We start from the raw sequence: 14736 nt of genomic DNA on the forward strand, positions 1-14736 counted from the left end.
AACTCACCGTTACCTGGAAACATTTGGGATAACGTAAGCTCACAACTAACCAGAATACATAAGAAAGGTCTAATCGTTTTCATACGTTTTAATGCAAAAATCTTACATATGATGTCTTTAATCAGCACAGTATATTTAAGGGGTCGGCTCATAAAAGAAAGACGTGTGCACGTTATCTTTTTATGTTAATGAACATCTGGACGTCTAAGTTATGAATTTGCACCAAAAATAAACAGAAAATGACATCATAAATCAAAGAAAGGATCACTCTGTACCTGCACTGTATAACAACCTGGCACAGGATGTATATTGTGCCTACGTGCTCTCACATTAGCGGGTTTATCGCGTCCTTGAAATCTCTCTTTCGTTCCTGCAGCCACGCCCAGTCTCTGGGTAATTGAGGGTTTCAGGGAGACTGTCAGTCACAATCTGTTTTATCATCCTGCTCCTCCGTGGATTAATATTCAAAGAGATTTTAATTTTAGCCAGACAGGACTTTACTGTGATGCACTAAATCAAAGAAAATGTCAACAAGCTGATAATTGCAGCCTGGCCTTCAACAAAGACTTTCTCAACAGCCTTTTATTTTAAATATGCACAGCAAATACCAGAAATTCCTTCATATATTTTCTGGGTGAAATCTAAAATGCGTGGTCATAGTGTAATTCAAGAGTTATTGTGTGTCTGAGGTCACCCAGGCTGAGTGCAGCAAAAGCATCGGTCAACAAAGGGATGAAGGGTATGCACACTAACTCCCTCTCTGCCCTTCTTAAACCCACACAGACACTCACACACTCACACACACACACACCACTTCTTTGACGCTGGGTAAATGGTCACAGGGACAGAGTATTCCCAGCAGGACTTTGTAGATGAGGGTTGTCAGCACTTTTCTCACCAGAGGGTTTAGGCCTTTCGTTCTGCTCTGGGATGGCTGAGTTTAATTGGAGAACGCTAATGCGCAGCTGGATAGCAGAGCTGCTCATGCCATGGCTGGCTCTGAAAATGGGAGGGCGTGAAAGCAAAAGGCTGGTGTGTGAGGGCGCAGAGGGGTGTGTGTTTATAGCAGCTACCGCAGGCATCCCTTAAGATGCCACCAAATTTATTCATGGGATCCGAGCAGTTTGTTTATGAGCCGTCTCATTTACAAAATAATAGGCAATAATAATTCCAGCAGATTGATCCTGGGTTAATCCAAATAATTGCCAATTCATTATAATTTCACATTTTCTGGAAATAGAATTGACTTGTTCTGTCTATCAGTGGGGTGTAAACTGCATGCCCAATCGATCAGGTTATATGCGAAACATGTCTCAAACACGGGCAAAAACTGAGCGAACAATGCCAGAAAATATTTCTGCACAATGGAAAACAAATTGGAAAACATATCACCACCTCACTGCATGATTGTGACACATTTTAAATGCTGAGACAGGCCCGTAAAGAATTCAAATGGTAAAAATAACAGGTTGTCAGAGCAAAGTCAATATACAACACCGAGGCTCCATCTGGGGACGAATCATTTTTGGGTTGTTACTCTTCCATAAACAGCCTTCTCTCAGTTTGGAGATGATCAATGGATAGTTTTGTGCTTTATGATTATAGTATTTTCTAGAGCAAATATCAAATAAATTAAGATGTGCTCAGTTCTGACTCAGTAAAGCAAGAGGAAAGCAATTCATTGATGTTTACGTTTCTCGACTCTTTCAAAGACCGAGATAAAGGATATATGCCTTTTGTGGAAAATCTAATTTTCGAAGACACCTTCTAAATTATGTGTAATGAAAAGTGAGTCTGTATGAATCAGTCTGAGAAAAAGACTCAATATTTTACATCTCTGATTTCACATAAAACAGTAAATGATAATATTAACACAGTAAATATTGTGGTTGTGTTGACATGCAGGCTCGGGGAGTAAAGGAATATTTGTAACAGCTTATGGATGTATGATTAAAAGCTAAATGTATTCTGTTGAAGTTGCATAAAAAAAGTAGTTTGATAACAGATAGTAAAAAAAATGTTAATACAGACGGTGATTTACTAGTCTGTAGCCGTGCACATGCACTCACAAGATCTCTCTCTTTATTCGTATGTGTTTGGTATTGAAGTAATCCAAAAGGAACATAAATCAATCAAGTTACATTACTTTAATATTGTGATGCCTGGATTAGGTTGCTGACTACATTTTGTAACAGTTAGTAAATGTATCAGATTGCTCAAAGGAGTAACCTTCATGCTAGTCAGTTTATCCTGATCTTCGTATGGCCACTGAACAAGCTGCCTTTGGTGACGAGTTGGGAGTGAGAACGTGTTGGGTTTGGCGTGTGATAGTGGTGTCGATCACTGGCTACAGCCCATAAAGAGAGAGAGACAGTAATGCATGGTAAAGGTTAATGCTCAGTCTTTTCTTAAACAGACTCTGATTACATTTTAGTGCCAAGTCTGTGTATATCCGGGGACAGTACATCACAGAGGAGAACACAGAGGTGATACACACCTGGGAGCTGGGTTATGTCCCAGCTGTAGTGTCTTTAGTTCAGGAGGAAGAGGAGGGAGCTAGAACATGTCCTTGTTTCAGACGGTCTCCTCTGACAACACTACAAGCAGCCACACAGAGTTCATGGGCATCGCAGGCACAGGGTGGCCTTCAGGAGGACACGGAGGAAAATGCGAAAAACTCAAAAGTACCTGTAAAAGTGTGTTATGAATGCGAGACCCTGTCTGGTGTGTATAATTTCATTACTTCTTCTGAGCAGTCTCCAGGCTCAGTGTGTCAGGGGAGCACAGCTTGATTCACAAATTGCATTTTCTGTTATGTAAAGCACATACACAGGCAGTGAACAAGGCCAGATGGATGGCAAATACCTAATCAGCTCTAAACATAGCAAGAACACTCAGCCAGGTGTCAGCGTCAGTGTCTCAGAAACAACAGTTGTGATATTCATTTACAATGGTGTTTGTGTCGACGTGAACACGCAGTCAGCTGCAGCATTGTGGAGCAGAAACAGCTCCTCGTTCAGAGCCAGTTTCAGGCAGATGAAAAGAACAGCGCGATCTTATTCTGAGACGTGAATGTGCCTTTTTTCTTAGTTCATTTCGCTGCCTCGGTCATGGCAGGAGTATTTCTCCAAAATTATGTGCCTTGAGCTTTGGATGGAGCTCTGAGTGAAACATGTGTCAACTTTAGTCGCGGCACTCAGCCCGAGAGACTAAATCTGAGGAGACAAACTGAGAGACGAAAAATGCAGAAAATGGAGCTGGAAGTGACACAAGTAATTTCAGGACACCTTTGATCAGATGACCAGTGAAAACACCACGAGCGAATGGGGGGGGAAATACAGGCAGCTGAAGTAAGCAGCCTTCTTTCCTGATCATTATCACAGAGCTGCAGTTTGATTTGGAGCAACATCAAGACTCAGGACGGAGCAGCAGTATGGAATCGCTGACATTGAGATGAATAAATGAGAGGGATAATAATGCGTTTTTGCATAAACAAGTCGATGGTGAAACTCTTCATGTGTCGGGCCAGAAACATCCTATTGTGTTGCAGCCATGGCGGAAAACCTCACAGTAAATACACTTGTCTTAAAACTTGGCTTGTGAATGTTGCGGTTTGAGATCGATCCAGCAACGACTCCCAAACTTAACTCAAACTGGAGACAAAGATTAGACACAGTTATACAGAAGTTCGTTTTCATCACAGATATATTTAGAATTGTATGCAACATTTACTTCTTGTTCTGTTATTAATAATGTTTTAGCGTGTGATGTATTTACTTCCTTCCTGCTAAGCAGCGTGTAGCAAAGCAACGTTTAAACAGAAGTCTAGTCAGACCACAACACTGATAAATCAACATCGTGTAGCCTGTTATAATAATATATTACTGAATAAATTGGTGCAGTATCAGAAGCAACATAACATTACAGATGCAGAAAATACTTGTTTCTTGATTTCCTGCCAGGGTCCATTAGATTCATATAACAGGACACCTGAGACGGAGCTGTCTGAGTATAAATCAGGGACGGCTCTCGACTGCAGATGCCTCGTAAAGTGTTAACAGTTGATCCTCACTGGTGAGAGAGGCCGTGAACAATTCACACATCTGACTACAAACAAGTTTTAAAGAATGAAGGATGATTTGAACGCACACACACTGTGTCGCCGTTATAATGAACGTGACAGACTTCTTGAAGCCACACTAGCTGTAGCTTTAGGGATGGAGCTGTCAGTTTGTGGGTAGATCCACCACTTTGGTTCAGACTGAAATATCTCAAAGACTATCAAATAAAAGTTGGCTCATTCATGTTCCCCCTCTGGATGAATGTTTAACTTCTCATCTGGCCATCAAAATTTTACTTTATCCAGTACTTTGATGTATTAGCAACTAGCTGCAGCATAGAGTGCAGGAGGGATCGAGGCTAACCTGGAAGTTAGCATCGCCCTGGTTCCCTTTTACAGTTGAATTTTGGATTATTGCTGAAAATAAGCTCTGTGGCAAACACAAGTTTATGATACTTATTTACTTTTGTTGAGCAAGATAATCTTCACAGGTGAACACTGCTTTTGTGAAGCATAAATACAGTTGCCAGAAGTAATAAGGTAAAGTGGGTACCATGGGTGTATGAGTGTCTCACTTCTCTACACTTTACACAATCTACTATAAATTGATCTGTCTACAAGTTGGGAATAAAAAAACTCTGCCTGTAGAGACTGATTACTGCAACAACCTCTGTAGTGACATTTAGCCACTTGTTAGCTTTTTTAAAAACACTTAAATGCTTGTTCTTCTTTAAATGTGGTCTTTACTGATGTATTTCATGTCGTAGAACAACACGTGACAATATATCAAGCTTGTGTTCACCGCAGACCTTATTTCAGACATTTAACCAAAATACAATTCAGAAAACGTGTCGGCTTTGAGACTCCAAGTGCAAAAATGTCAACTCATTCCTCAGTTTTTGGCCTCAATCCTGCTGCACTCTACTGCCTGTAATGTTAGCATTGGGCTAAGTGTTGATGAAGGTTCTCAGTCATCCAGGTCATGGTAAATCTAGGTGCTGTATCGTAGGCAACTGGACTTGTTTCAGTTTCTTAAAGACGTTTCACCTCTCATCCAAGAGGCTTCTTCAGTTCTAACTAACTGGAGGCGAGCTGCAGGCTTTTAAAGAGTGTCCTTACAGAGTTGTTAAGCGTCTGAGCTCTGAGTTTCAGAGTCGTTAGGGCCACTTGTGGGTCGATGGTCAAACCGGCCTTCATTTGGGTAGTTTAAAAGTCAGCCAACTCCCCTCCAGTTAGTTAGAGCCTCTTGGATGAGAGGTGAAACGTCTTTAAGAAACTGAAAGTCCAGTTGCCTACGATACAGCACCTAGACATTGGGTTAAGGTTGTTAACATGGTTAACACTACCTGCTAATAATTAGCATGTTAGCATGCTGATGTTAGCATTTAGCTGCTAGCAGCTGCTGCTAAATACAGCCTTACAGAGCTGCTAGCATGCCTGCAGACTCTTACTGTTGTTATAACAAGAGACCTCAGGGGAACATTATCTTTTACCATTTTCCTAAAACACATTTTACTTTTTGTCACACTTTCTCTACAACACAACCATTTCCCCAAAACAGAGTGTAAACTTTATAAATAAAGCTTTGAGAACATTTAACATGAGAGTAAGAGCATCATTTACAGTAACACACTTTATTATGGACGACCTCATGTGACCTCGAACTGTACACATCAAAACAAGTACAAAACAAGAGCATCAAATAAAACATATTTCTAGAAGCCATGAACAATCTGTTTATCCAAAATAAAAAAGTTATTACAAAAAATAAAAAAAACTGTATTAACACACCATGGTGACAAAACAAAGCACTTACAGTATTAGTCTTTTTACAGGCTGTGACACAGGTTCGGTTGCTGGGTCTTTTGATAACAACGACAATACTTACTGAGAAACATTTCAGACTGTAACTTACAGGAGAGTCCACTGAATGTAGGTCGCAAATTGAAACAACAGTCATTTGAAGAAATCAGATATTTTCCCCCTTTTTAAATCAGCATGTGCAGCTAAAAGCCACCTCACTGATCAATGAGCCGAGCTCTGCTCCTGTATCCAGCCTAATGAATCGCTCATGCATACACAGTTTGTTCATTAACCATCTAATCACTGTAGTTTAAAAGGTATCGGCTGCCTGTGTACTTTCTCAAAGCCATTTAGATGGATAATGTTTGTCAATAGCTCAACAATTCACAGTTGCAAATATTTTTTCTGTCAACACGAGCTACCTTTTAAATTGATTCATACGAGGAGAAGAAAACTAATCGCCTCATGAGGCTGGATTGTGATTGTTGGAGACTTGTTCAGTTTCAAGTACAATGCTCGTCTGACTTTATTAGCAATATAAAATATGAGAAAAGCCGAAAAAACCCCACCAATTTACAATAACAGTGTGGCAGGCACGGTCGGATCGTTTTTCATTTCTCTCCACAGCGACTGTAGTCTCTTCTTCAACCCTCTTCACTGACTTGACTCTGTGTTGGACGGCCTGAGATCACATGAGGTGCTTTGACCAACTTGCTTTTGAATTCACGGCCCATGAGGAACATATTTTAAAACAAAAATCCAGCCGTATTTCATCCTAAGAGTACTTTGATAGAGGAAATGTAGTAGAATTCCACTCGCGGCTCTGTTCGGAGGGGGAAAAAACTAGATGGCCATGCATGTTAAAAGCCTATGTGCCATCAAAGCCCCTCGGGCTACAAAGGGCTCTTTTAGCAAATGGATGGCAACAGCTGCAAACTCTGGGCTGTTCTTAATGTTCACAGTGCAGATGTCTGCACTTGAGTCCCACAGTCTGAGACAGATCTGTCTGGCTCTACACTGAGCCTCTCTCATCATATCACTGAAGCTTCATTAAGCACTGAACTTAATATCAACATCTGCCTGACAGTTTTTTGCTCTCCAATTAAAGGAGAACCCCACTGAAAGCTACAGTATAACCACTGTAAAGACTTGTTATATAATGTGTGTTACCCTTTATCTATCTTGTGTTAGCCTCACATAAAAATGATTATCAGTATATTACACTGCAACCCTTTTAATGCATCTCTTTTCAGTGGGAGAAGCTGTTTTGGCAACAGAAACTGTTGTAAAGACACGAGTCACAAGACATTTTCCAAACCACTTTTGAGTGTATTGCTTCAATTTGTATCATCAGATCCGTCTCGTGCTCAGGCACGAAGGACTAGAGCGAACAATGGAAGGAACCGTGGCTGCGTCCAAAAGAGAATCATTGTGCATTAGCACCGCAGCCGCCTCTGTAGCCTTTTAATTCGGAAAACTGGAACTGACAACGATAGAGCTGAGAATTGGATGCTTGAACGCAAACACTGTGGCTCTGTCGGATGGCTGGATGCCTGACACTGTCTGTACTTTGAAGATCTGAGAGAGCAACATCTTTATTGAAATATTGTCCTAACAAGGCCTGGGATTGTTAAAACTGAAGAAGAGTTTATTTGCAGAACAAACCTTTCATGTCTTACAGGCTTCACAGGAAGTGATAAAGCTGAAATATGAATCAAACATTAAGAGCTGCGATTACTAAAAATCAAGAAATGTGTTGCAGTTGCGAACAATATTCAGTCAGATAACACACATCTATCCAATCAGTGAACTGGGACAGAACAATGTTGACTATTGAACTCATTTAATGCTTAAAACAAATACAAGTTACTTCACTGGGTCATCACAATTGAACAATAGATTTTTTTCATATTTGTAACACCCTCAGAAATATACATTCACATGGCTGCATACAGACAATTTTCTCTCTTTTTGATTTTCTTTCAATAACATTAAATCGACAAACCGTATGCATCACCCCTTTGTATGACAGTGAAGCCGCTAGTGGCATATTAAAAACGTACCGGAGGAGCATTTTTAGGTGGGACTTTGGAAATAAGCTATGCATCAACGTCGTCTAGCCATCATTGAGTCTCTATGTTTGCAGTCAAAATAGGTATATTTTACACGAACAGAGTCCCTACGCAGTTGTCCCTAAATAAATCCCGACTAGAATCTCAACCCTATGTACAGTATTTACAGTGGAATGTTGAACATACTGAATACAAAAAGTAGATTAGGATGGAATGAAGTTACAGTCAGTATTACAAAATAGAAACTCATAACACCCCGACAACATGAAGACAATGTTTACATCTACCAGAATACAGAAACTCCAATCTGAAAGGTTTGTCCACCTCCAACATGTCTGTCTGTCTGAGAAGCGAGTGTGGCAGTGGTTTTATAAATGGATGCGGGGGAAAAAAAATTAGTGTAATGAAACTTTAAAAGTTTGTGCTTTAAAAGGGGGCAGAGTTGATCTTTGCTTTTTTATTTTCGCTTAATTTTACAAGTTAATCTCTTTTCATTTGATTAGAGCTTCAATTGTTGTGCTTCGAAATGTCAGCGATGTGTGACTCAGTTAGGACTTCAACTTTCCAGTCAAGTAAGAGTAAAAAAAAATGTGCTGTGTCACCATTTAGCCATTATTAAAGGGACAGTACACCACAAAATCAATAATACATATTTTTTTCTCTTACCTGTGGTGCTGTTTATCCATCTGGATTGTTTTTGTGCGAGTTACCCAGTTTTAACTGAGCTAGCTCACGTTACAGCTCAGCTTAGTTTAGTTTAATGTTTATATCCGGCGCTGTCCCGAGCACGAGCCTCTCTTCCTCGAGTAGATGCACATTGCCTTCGATGTAGTTCAGTGGAAGGAAAATAGTTCCGACATGATCACAACAACATCTGTGGATTATCTTGAGTAATGATTCCTGGAAAGAGACATCGCTGTTGAGTTTTTAAAATGTATTTTGTTGGTGCTTGCTTGTTGGCGGACATCTCTACTGGCGATATATCAAAAAATCAGTCAAAACAATCTAGATAGATGAACCGAGCTTCTAGTAAAAGATTAAAAGATATGTGTTTTTGATTTTGGGGTGAGCTGTCCCTTTAAATGTTAAAATGGTAATAAATGCAGCTTTTAAGAGATCGGTTGCTTTAAACAGAAGTAAAGACACATCGTTAGTATTGTGCTGGAGCTCAGATCCCCACTATCACAACTCAAAATCACTGCAAGAACAATTATCAGTCTGATTTGCAGTCCGTGTCATATATCATTAGTATTTATCGTGTTATTCTGTGGCATGAATAACTTAAATGATGGAGCAGCAACTGTTCAGACTACCTCACGTCTCCGGACTTTTTATAGGCACTGAATGCAAGAATAAAAGATAAAAACAGGCTTCTCATGCGTTTGTCTCTCTGTAGTGCTGTGATTATAGTGGGATTGGAGAGCTACAGCGAAGCAGTTCGTCGGCAGGTCAATTAGTTTCCCCCCCTCTGTCTGAAACGTCGTGTTTGAAACCCCGTGTGTTATCCTCCAACTACAGTGGAAACACTGAACACAAACAGAAAATAAGGCTGTAGTAGAAAAATGAACTGAAAACTGAAAATCAACAGACTTTTAATCAGAACATGATATTTTTCCCACTTTCTAATCGTAATTTGTGTTGAAGGTACGATAATAAATTGAGGCTCGTGATTAACATGCTCATCTAAAAACATACAGTAGACAAGCATGAACTGTAAAAACATTCACATCTCCAGAGAGAGCTGCTCTCAAAGAGATGCTATTTTTTCATCATTATTTATAGATATATTTATATACTTTTATTGTGTGTTAACTGCAATATTGTGGCTGGGTACCGTGTGCCCATAAATTCATACCTCTGTCAATACTGACAACACAGACAGTGCTGTCTTTTGAGCTGCAAATGAGGACAAACGCACTGGAATTGATACAGAAAAAATAGCAACGTACACACATCCACTCCAACACAAAAAACATGCATAAAATAAGGCTTTATATAGTATTTATATCGATCAGAGCCAGTCAGAAATGTCGTTTGTATCCACGGATTTAATCCTTTGCTTCTGTTTTATCCGATATTTCGCGCTGAAGTTTGTTTTTTTTGTTGTCGTCGTTTGAAGCAAATGCATTTTGCTGATTGTGTAATGGACCTCAGAGCTGAGGAGAGAACAAGTAATTTGCTACGCTACAGTAGCATCCACTGGCACTTGTTAACAGTGATTTTAAAAAGCCAGATATACATAATGCCTTCAGACAGGGTCACTGTATCCCTATTGGCAGGTCCAGATGCCAACATCAGGGGAAGGACAACCATTCATTCCTCTTTAAAATCCCCCCAAACAGCTACTGAAATTCATTTTAGTAAGAAAGAAAGAGATGGAACAAAAACATGAAAGCAGCAGGTGACGCATTGTACTCAAGCACGGCCACCATCTTAATTCCCTTTACATATTACAAATGTTTTTTCTCAGTAAATAAAAGCATCAGTTGACATTTTTTCCTCCTATCCGTGTCCTTTGTGTCCATGGATGACTCCTCACAGCAAATGCTGTTGGTGTGAGCGGGCAGGCTTAAGCCATTTCTTCAGTACATAGTCACACAATCATATGAGGAGAGACAGAGTCATCACTGGGAGATCCCCGACACTTTTCTCTGACATCCATTTGATAAAACACGTGTGAGAACAAAAACATAATTATGACAACTGAACACACACAAAAAAAACAGGCATTTCATTATAGTGGTAAGATGGAGAGCTCGTACACACAGGCCATTCTGTTCAAGTCAAGTGACAATCATGACATTTCAGAGCATTATTAAAGGTTTCTGTGGACACCGAGACTCACCCGACCTCTTTTTTTTTTGACGTGACTGTGATGCACAGCTGAAAAAACAGAAATTGTCATGTACGATAGGATTGCAGCCCTTCTCTCCCCCTGTTTACTCTGATTCACTGATGTGGGAACACATTTTAATGTGATAGAAATTTTAGGAGAAACATTGAAAACACTCGCTTTTAACTGTTATTGCCATGTCCAAATGGCTCAGTAGACCGACTCCCTCTCAGTAAAGAAACTAATCAGGCATATAAACACAGGGGGGGGGGGGGGGGGGGGGTCAAGGAATACTAAGCATGTCTTTGGAAACCAGCAATAACATGTCTGCTTTTTAATGCTGTAGATATACAAAAATGAGTAATTTCATGACCGCTAACCCCAGTAAGAGACAGGAGAAATGATACAGGTCCTGTACTTTTTTTTTTTTTTTTCTTTCTCTGCAACATTTTGACCACAAAATTACAAACACTTAGAACTCCACCTGTAATTATTCCAAACATTAAACTCTCAATTCTCAGGTCACTTTAAAAATCATACAAAAAGACTTTATAAAAGTAACAAAACGGCAATGAAAATGGAAAAAAAACAAAACAAAAAACAAACAAACAAAAACAAATCGCACATCCAGTGTAGGACTTTCACAAATGTGCTCAGCAAAACCTCAACCAGCAGTCTCTTTATACATTTAATACATTTATAACATGAAAAAATACACAAAAGGAATATTACACCAGTATTAATCAACCGATCACCTCCCTGGCCTCGTGGGTCAGTGACAACGAGTCCATTTACATACCTTAGTTTGTATTCTTTGCCCATTCACCTGATGGAACTGATACCAATGCTGTTGTGTTGACAAGTTGATGTTGCTAGCACTTTAAATAGACGCTCGATTTTCTAAATGAGATTAGTTGGATGGGGTCTGATGTAGGGGGGGAGTCAGGGGGGAGGGGGGACTAGGTTGACCAAAAGAGGACTGTGACTGTGAAGGGTGCAGTTTGACGAATGGGAGGGCGGGGGCGTGATGGAGGTGAAGGGTGCAGTGGAATGCAGGTGGGGGACAAAGGGTTGTTTGGTTTGGTTGTTGCATGCCACTACACATACCACTCTTTCTTAGAAATGACAGAGCCGTCGGTTTGAGAGATCATATCATCGGCTATCTCAGGTTCAGGGTCATACTGGAAAGCCAGAGTCCGCTCATCATAATCTCGGCTCTCTCCTTCGTCCACAGTGAAATAGGGCCGCTTCAGGTCCTCTTGCTCGCCGTCAAAATCGCGCTCGCTCACCTCAAACCCTCCGGGGCCGCCGATCTGGGCGGGTTTCTTCTCGTCGTCCGAGTCGTCCGGGTACTGCAGGTTCTTGGGGATGGGAGGGTGGGCGGGGAGGCCGCCGGCCTTACTGTACCCGTTTCCAAACACGTGTTTCTTGGTGCTGTAGTCTCCTTTGAAGGTGCGCTGGCGGCGGCGCAGGAATATGAAGAGCAGTATGGCCGCCACGCCCAACAGGGCGACTCCACCAACGGCGCCCCCGATGGCGGCGCCTGCATTGTGCTGCTCCGGAGTGATCTCTTGGGTCTGAGTTGTCGGGACGTTAGGGAAGTCTGGGTAGGAAAAGACAGATGGAAGGGAGTGTGTCAGTGCTCTGGTGGGAGGAGGTGCGTTTGTGCAGGTGCAGATTTTTTTTTTTAAAGGAAAGATGAAGTAAGGGAGACAAGGACGGAAAAGCAAAGGGGAAAGGAAGGACCCCCGGCCCCACGACAACCCCCACCCCAACCCCACAGGAGCCCTTACCAACAGGCTCAGTCATTAACAGTCACATGCAGTTAGAGAACATGAAATAAACAGCCAACAGCACCATCAAAGAATAAAATGACTGCAGAGATTAGAGTGAGTGAAGCTGTGTCAGCATGCATTAACTCTCATCTCTGCTCTGTTTAGAAGACGGAGGGAAATAAAAACAATCTAATGAACAAACTCTGGTAGAATTCATTCATGTGGGTTTCAGTTAACACATGAAACTTTTTCACACAAGCGAACATATTGAATGATATACTGTTGGACAGTCCAGCATAAAATAGTACACCATGACATATAACCACCTTCATCATCAGTGTAGCGGTAATGAAATGAAAGAGCACTGCCAGAGATGATTATTAGCAGCCAAGCGTACAGAGCCATGATGCATCAAGAGAGCTGATAAACATGAAGCTCTTCTGTTCAGGCGGCAGAGCAGACAGCAAAAAATAGAAAATGCTTCCAGAGAAAAACACATAATATTCAGTAAAGACAACGGAGAGTAGAAAGAGAATTATCAAATGAGTCAAAGATGTGCTCTAATCTAGAACAGAGTGACAATGACTAATGGTCTGCTGCAGACAAACAGCAGCTAAGATGCCAGAGTCTGCATAAAAAGATATGTTGTTTGAAATTCAAAACTGCCATGACCATATCTGGAGCTCAACTCAGCCATCACATTCATTCCACCATTTTAGAGAGCACGTAGCCTGCCCACAGAAAGATAAACACTGCTCATGACTAACACAGTGGTTGCTTACAGTAAGACTAAGCGCTGAAAACCATGTCCCTTACATAAGCATCTTCACTTAAAACAAAAAAAAAACGTGAAAAAAGCTCCTCCGAGCGCAGAAACAGAAGAGACTTTTATCTGAAATGTGATCAAAGCCTGGAAGCGCGCAGGTAGCGCTTGTCTAAACCTGCGGAGCAGAGGCACATTTAACTTCAATGGCAAAACGCTGAATCCTCAACAGAAAGGTGGGGAGGTAAAAAACAACAAAGAGATACAGCATCTACTAAACAAATGGTGTGGGAGAGGGCCGGAAAAAAGAGAACGACACGGCGAGGAAGAAAGGAGGGAGCTTCCTGTTCACGCAGGGCAAACCACTCACTCTTATGTACAGTATGCAACGAGGAGAGGCGGACGAGCCGCAGGAAAGACTAGCTTTTGATACCATTCCTGCCTCCCGTTGGACTGATTCATTACCATATGACGCATCATAATCTAGTAATCACAGATCTTAACGTTGTTTATGAGGTGTCGTCTCAAAAAAGATATCTCAATCTGATAAACACGAGTACTGTAACAGTCGGGATGCAAATCAGTTACATTTATTTAACTGGAACATATGATGTTTTATGGAAACGCACATTTACATACATTTACATCAACCAAAGGAATCGTGTCATTACAGCTGCCAAAAGATGCATCACAGCTAAGTGGAATCAGGAGGATTTCACCAATATTGGATGGATGACTTCAACAAAATCTAGTTATTGTGTTAATATAATAACTTTTTTACTGTGTGTGGGGATGGATAACTGAGGTCTCTGTTTCTTATCAGAATATTTCTTATCAAGCCACCAGTTTTATGTTGTATTATGTCATCCTACGTTACATCATGTCATGTAATGTTCTCTATTGCCTGAAAATGAATGAACACCATTTTCCAAAACAAGCGTCGTCACGTCGAACTTTAAAAGTAACACATTTCACAATGAGCTTTTAATTCTGATTCAATATGCAAACAGATTATAAATGCAGATGTGTCCGCGTGTCTCAGATAACATTTCATCAGTGTGTCCCTTAACAGGACATTATTATATCTACAACGTACAATTATGGTTAACATCGATGTGGAAATTGTCTTTCTGAAATTAGAAACTCATTTACACACTTACTGATCGTGATTGAGCCAAAATGAAGGTTTATGTTGTTAAGCAACCCTAAAAGTTCCTTCGAGATATTAAATTGCACAAAGTCAGAGTGAGATCACTGCACACAGGAGCAAATCTGTGACACCCTCTCCTCATGCAAAACAAAAAGGAACGATTAATAACATAAGCAGAAAATGACTTTTGAATTATTGCCCAAAACAGTTGAATCAGAACTCGATTAAAAACTGCTTTTCAGTGGAAATGATAAATCTCTGCATGACTGTGGTATTAAAG

General features: G+C 40.7%; 1 protein-coding gene across 2 annotated transcripts in view; it reads right to left on the minus strand.

The window, feature by feature from the left end:
- Positions 1-14736, minus strand: part of nectin1b (nectin cell adhesion molecule 1b) — a 165018-nt gene that overhangs the window by 75366 nt on the left and 74916 nt on the right. Inside the window, exon 6 of one of the 2 annotated variants that reach the window (XM_073483128.1) lies at positions 7690-12371. The exons of the other annotated variant lie outside the window; for it this stretch is intronic. Within the exon in view, the coding sequence (XP_073339229.1) occupies positions 11866-12371 (506 nt within the window). The 3' untranslated portion in view covers positions 7690-11865. Of the gene's footprint in view, positions 1-7689; positions 12372-14736 lie in introns of those variants that run through there. 2 annotated transcript variants of the gene reach the window in all.

Source organism: Pagrus major, chromosome 2, assembly GCF_040436345.1.
Source record: "Pagrus major chromosome 2, Pma_NU_1.0".
Classification (NCBI taxonomy): Eukaryota; Metazoa; Chordata; class Actinopteri; order Spariformes; family Sparidae; genus Pagrus; species Pagrus major.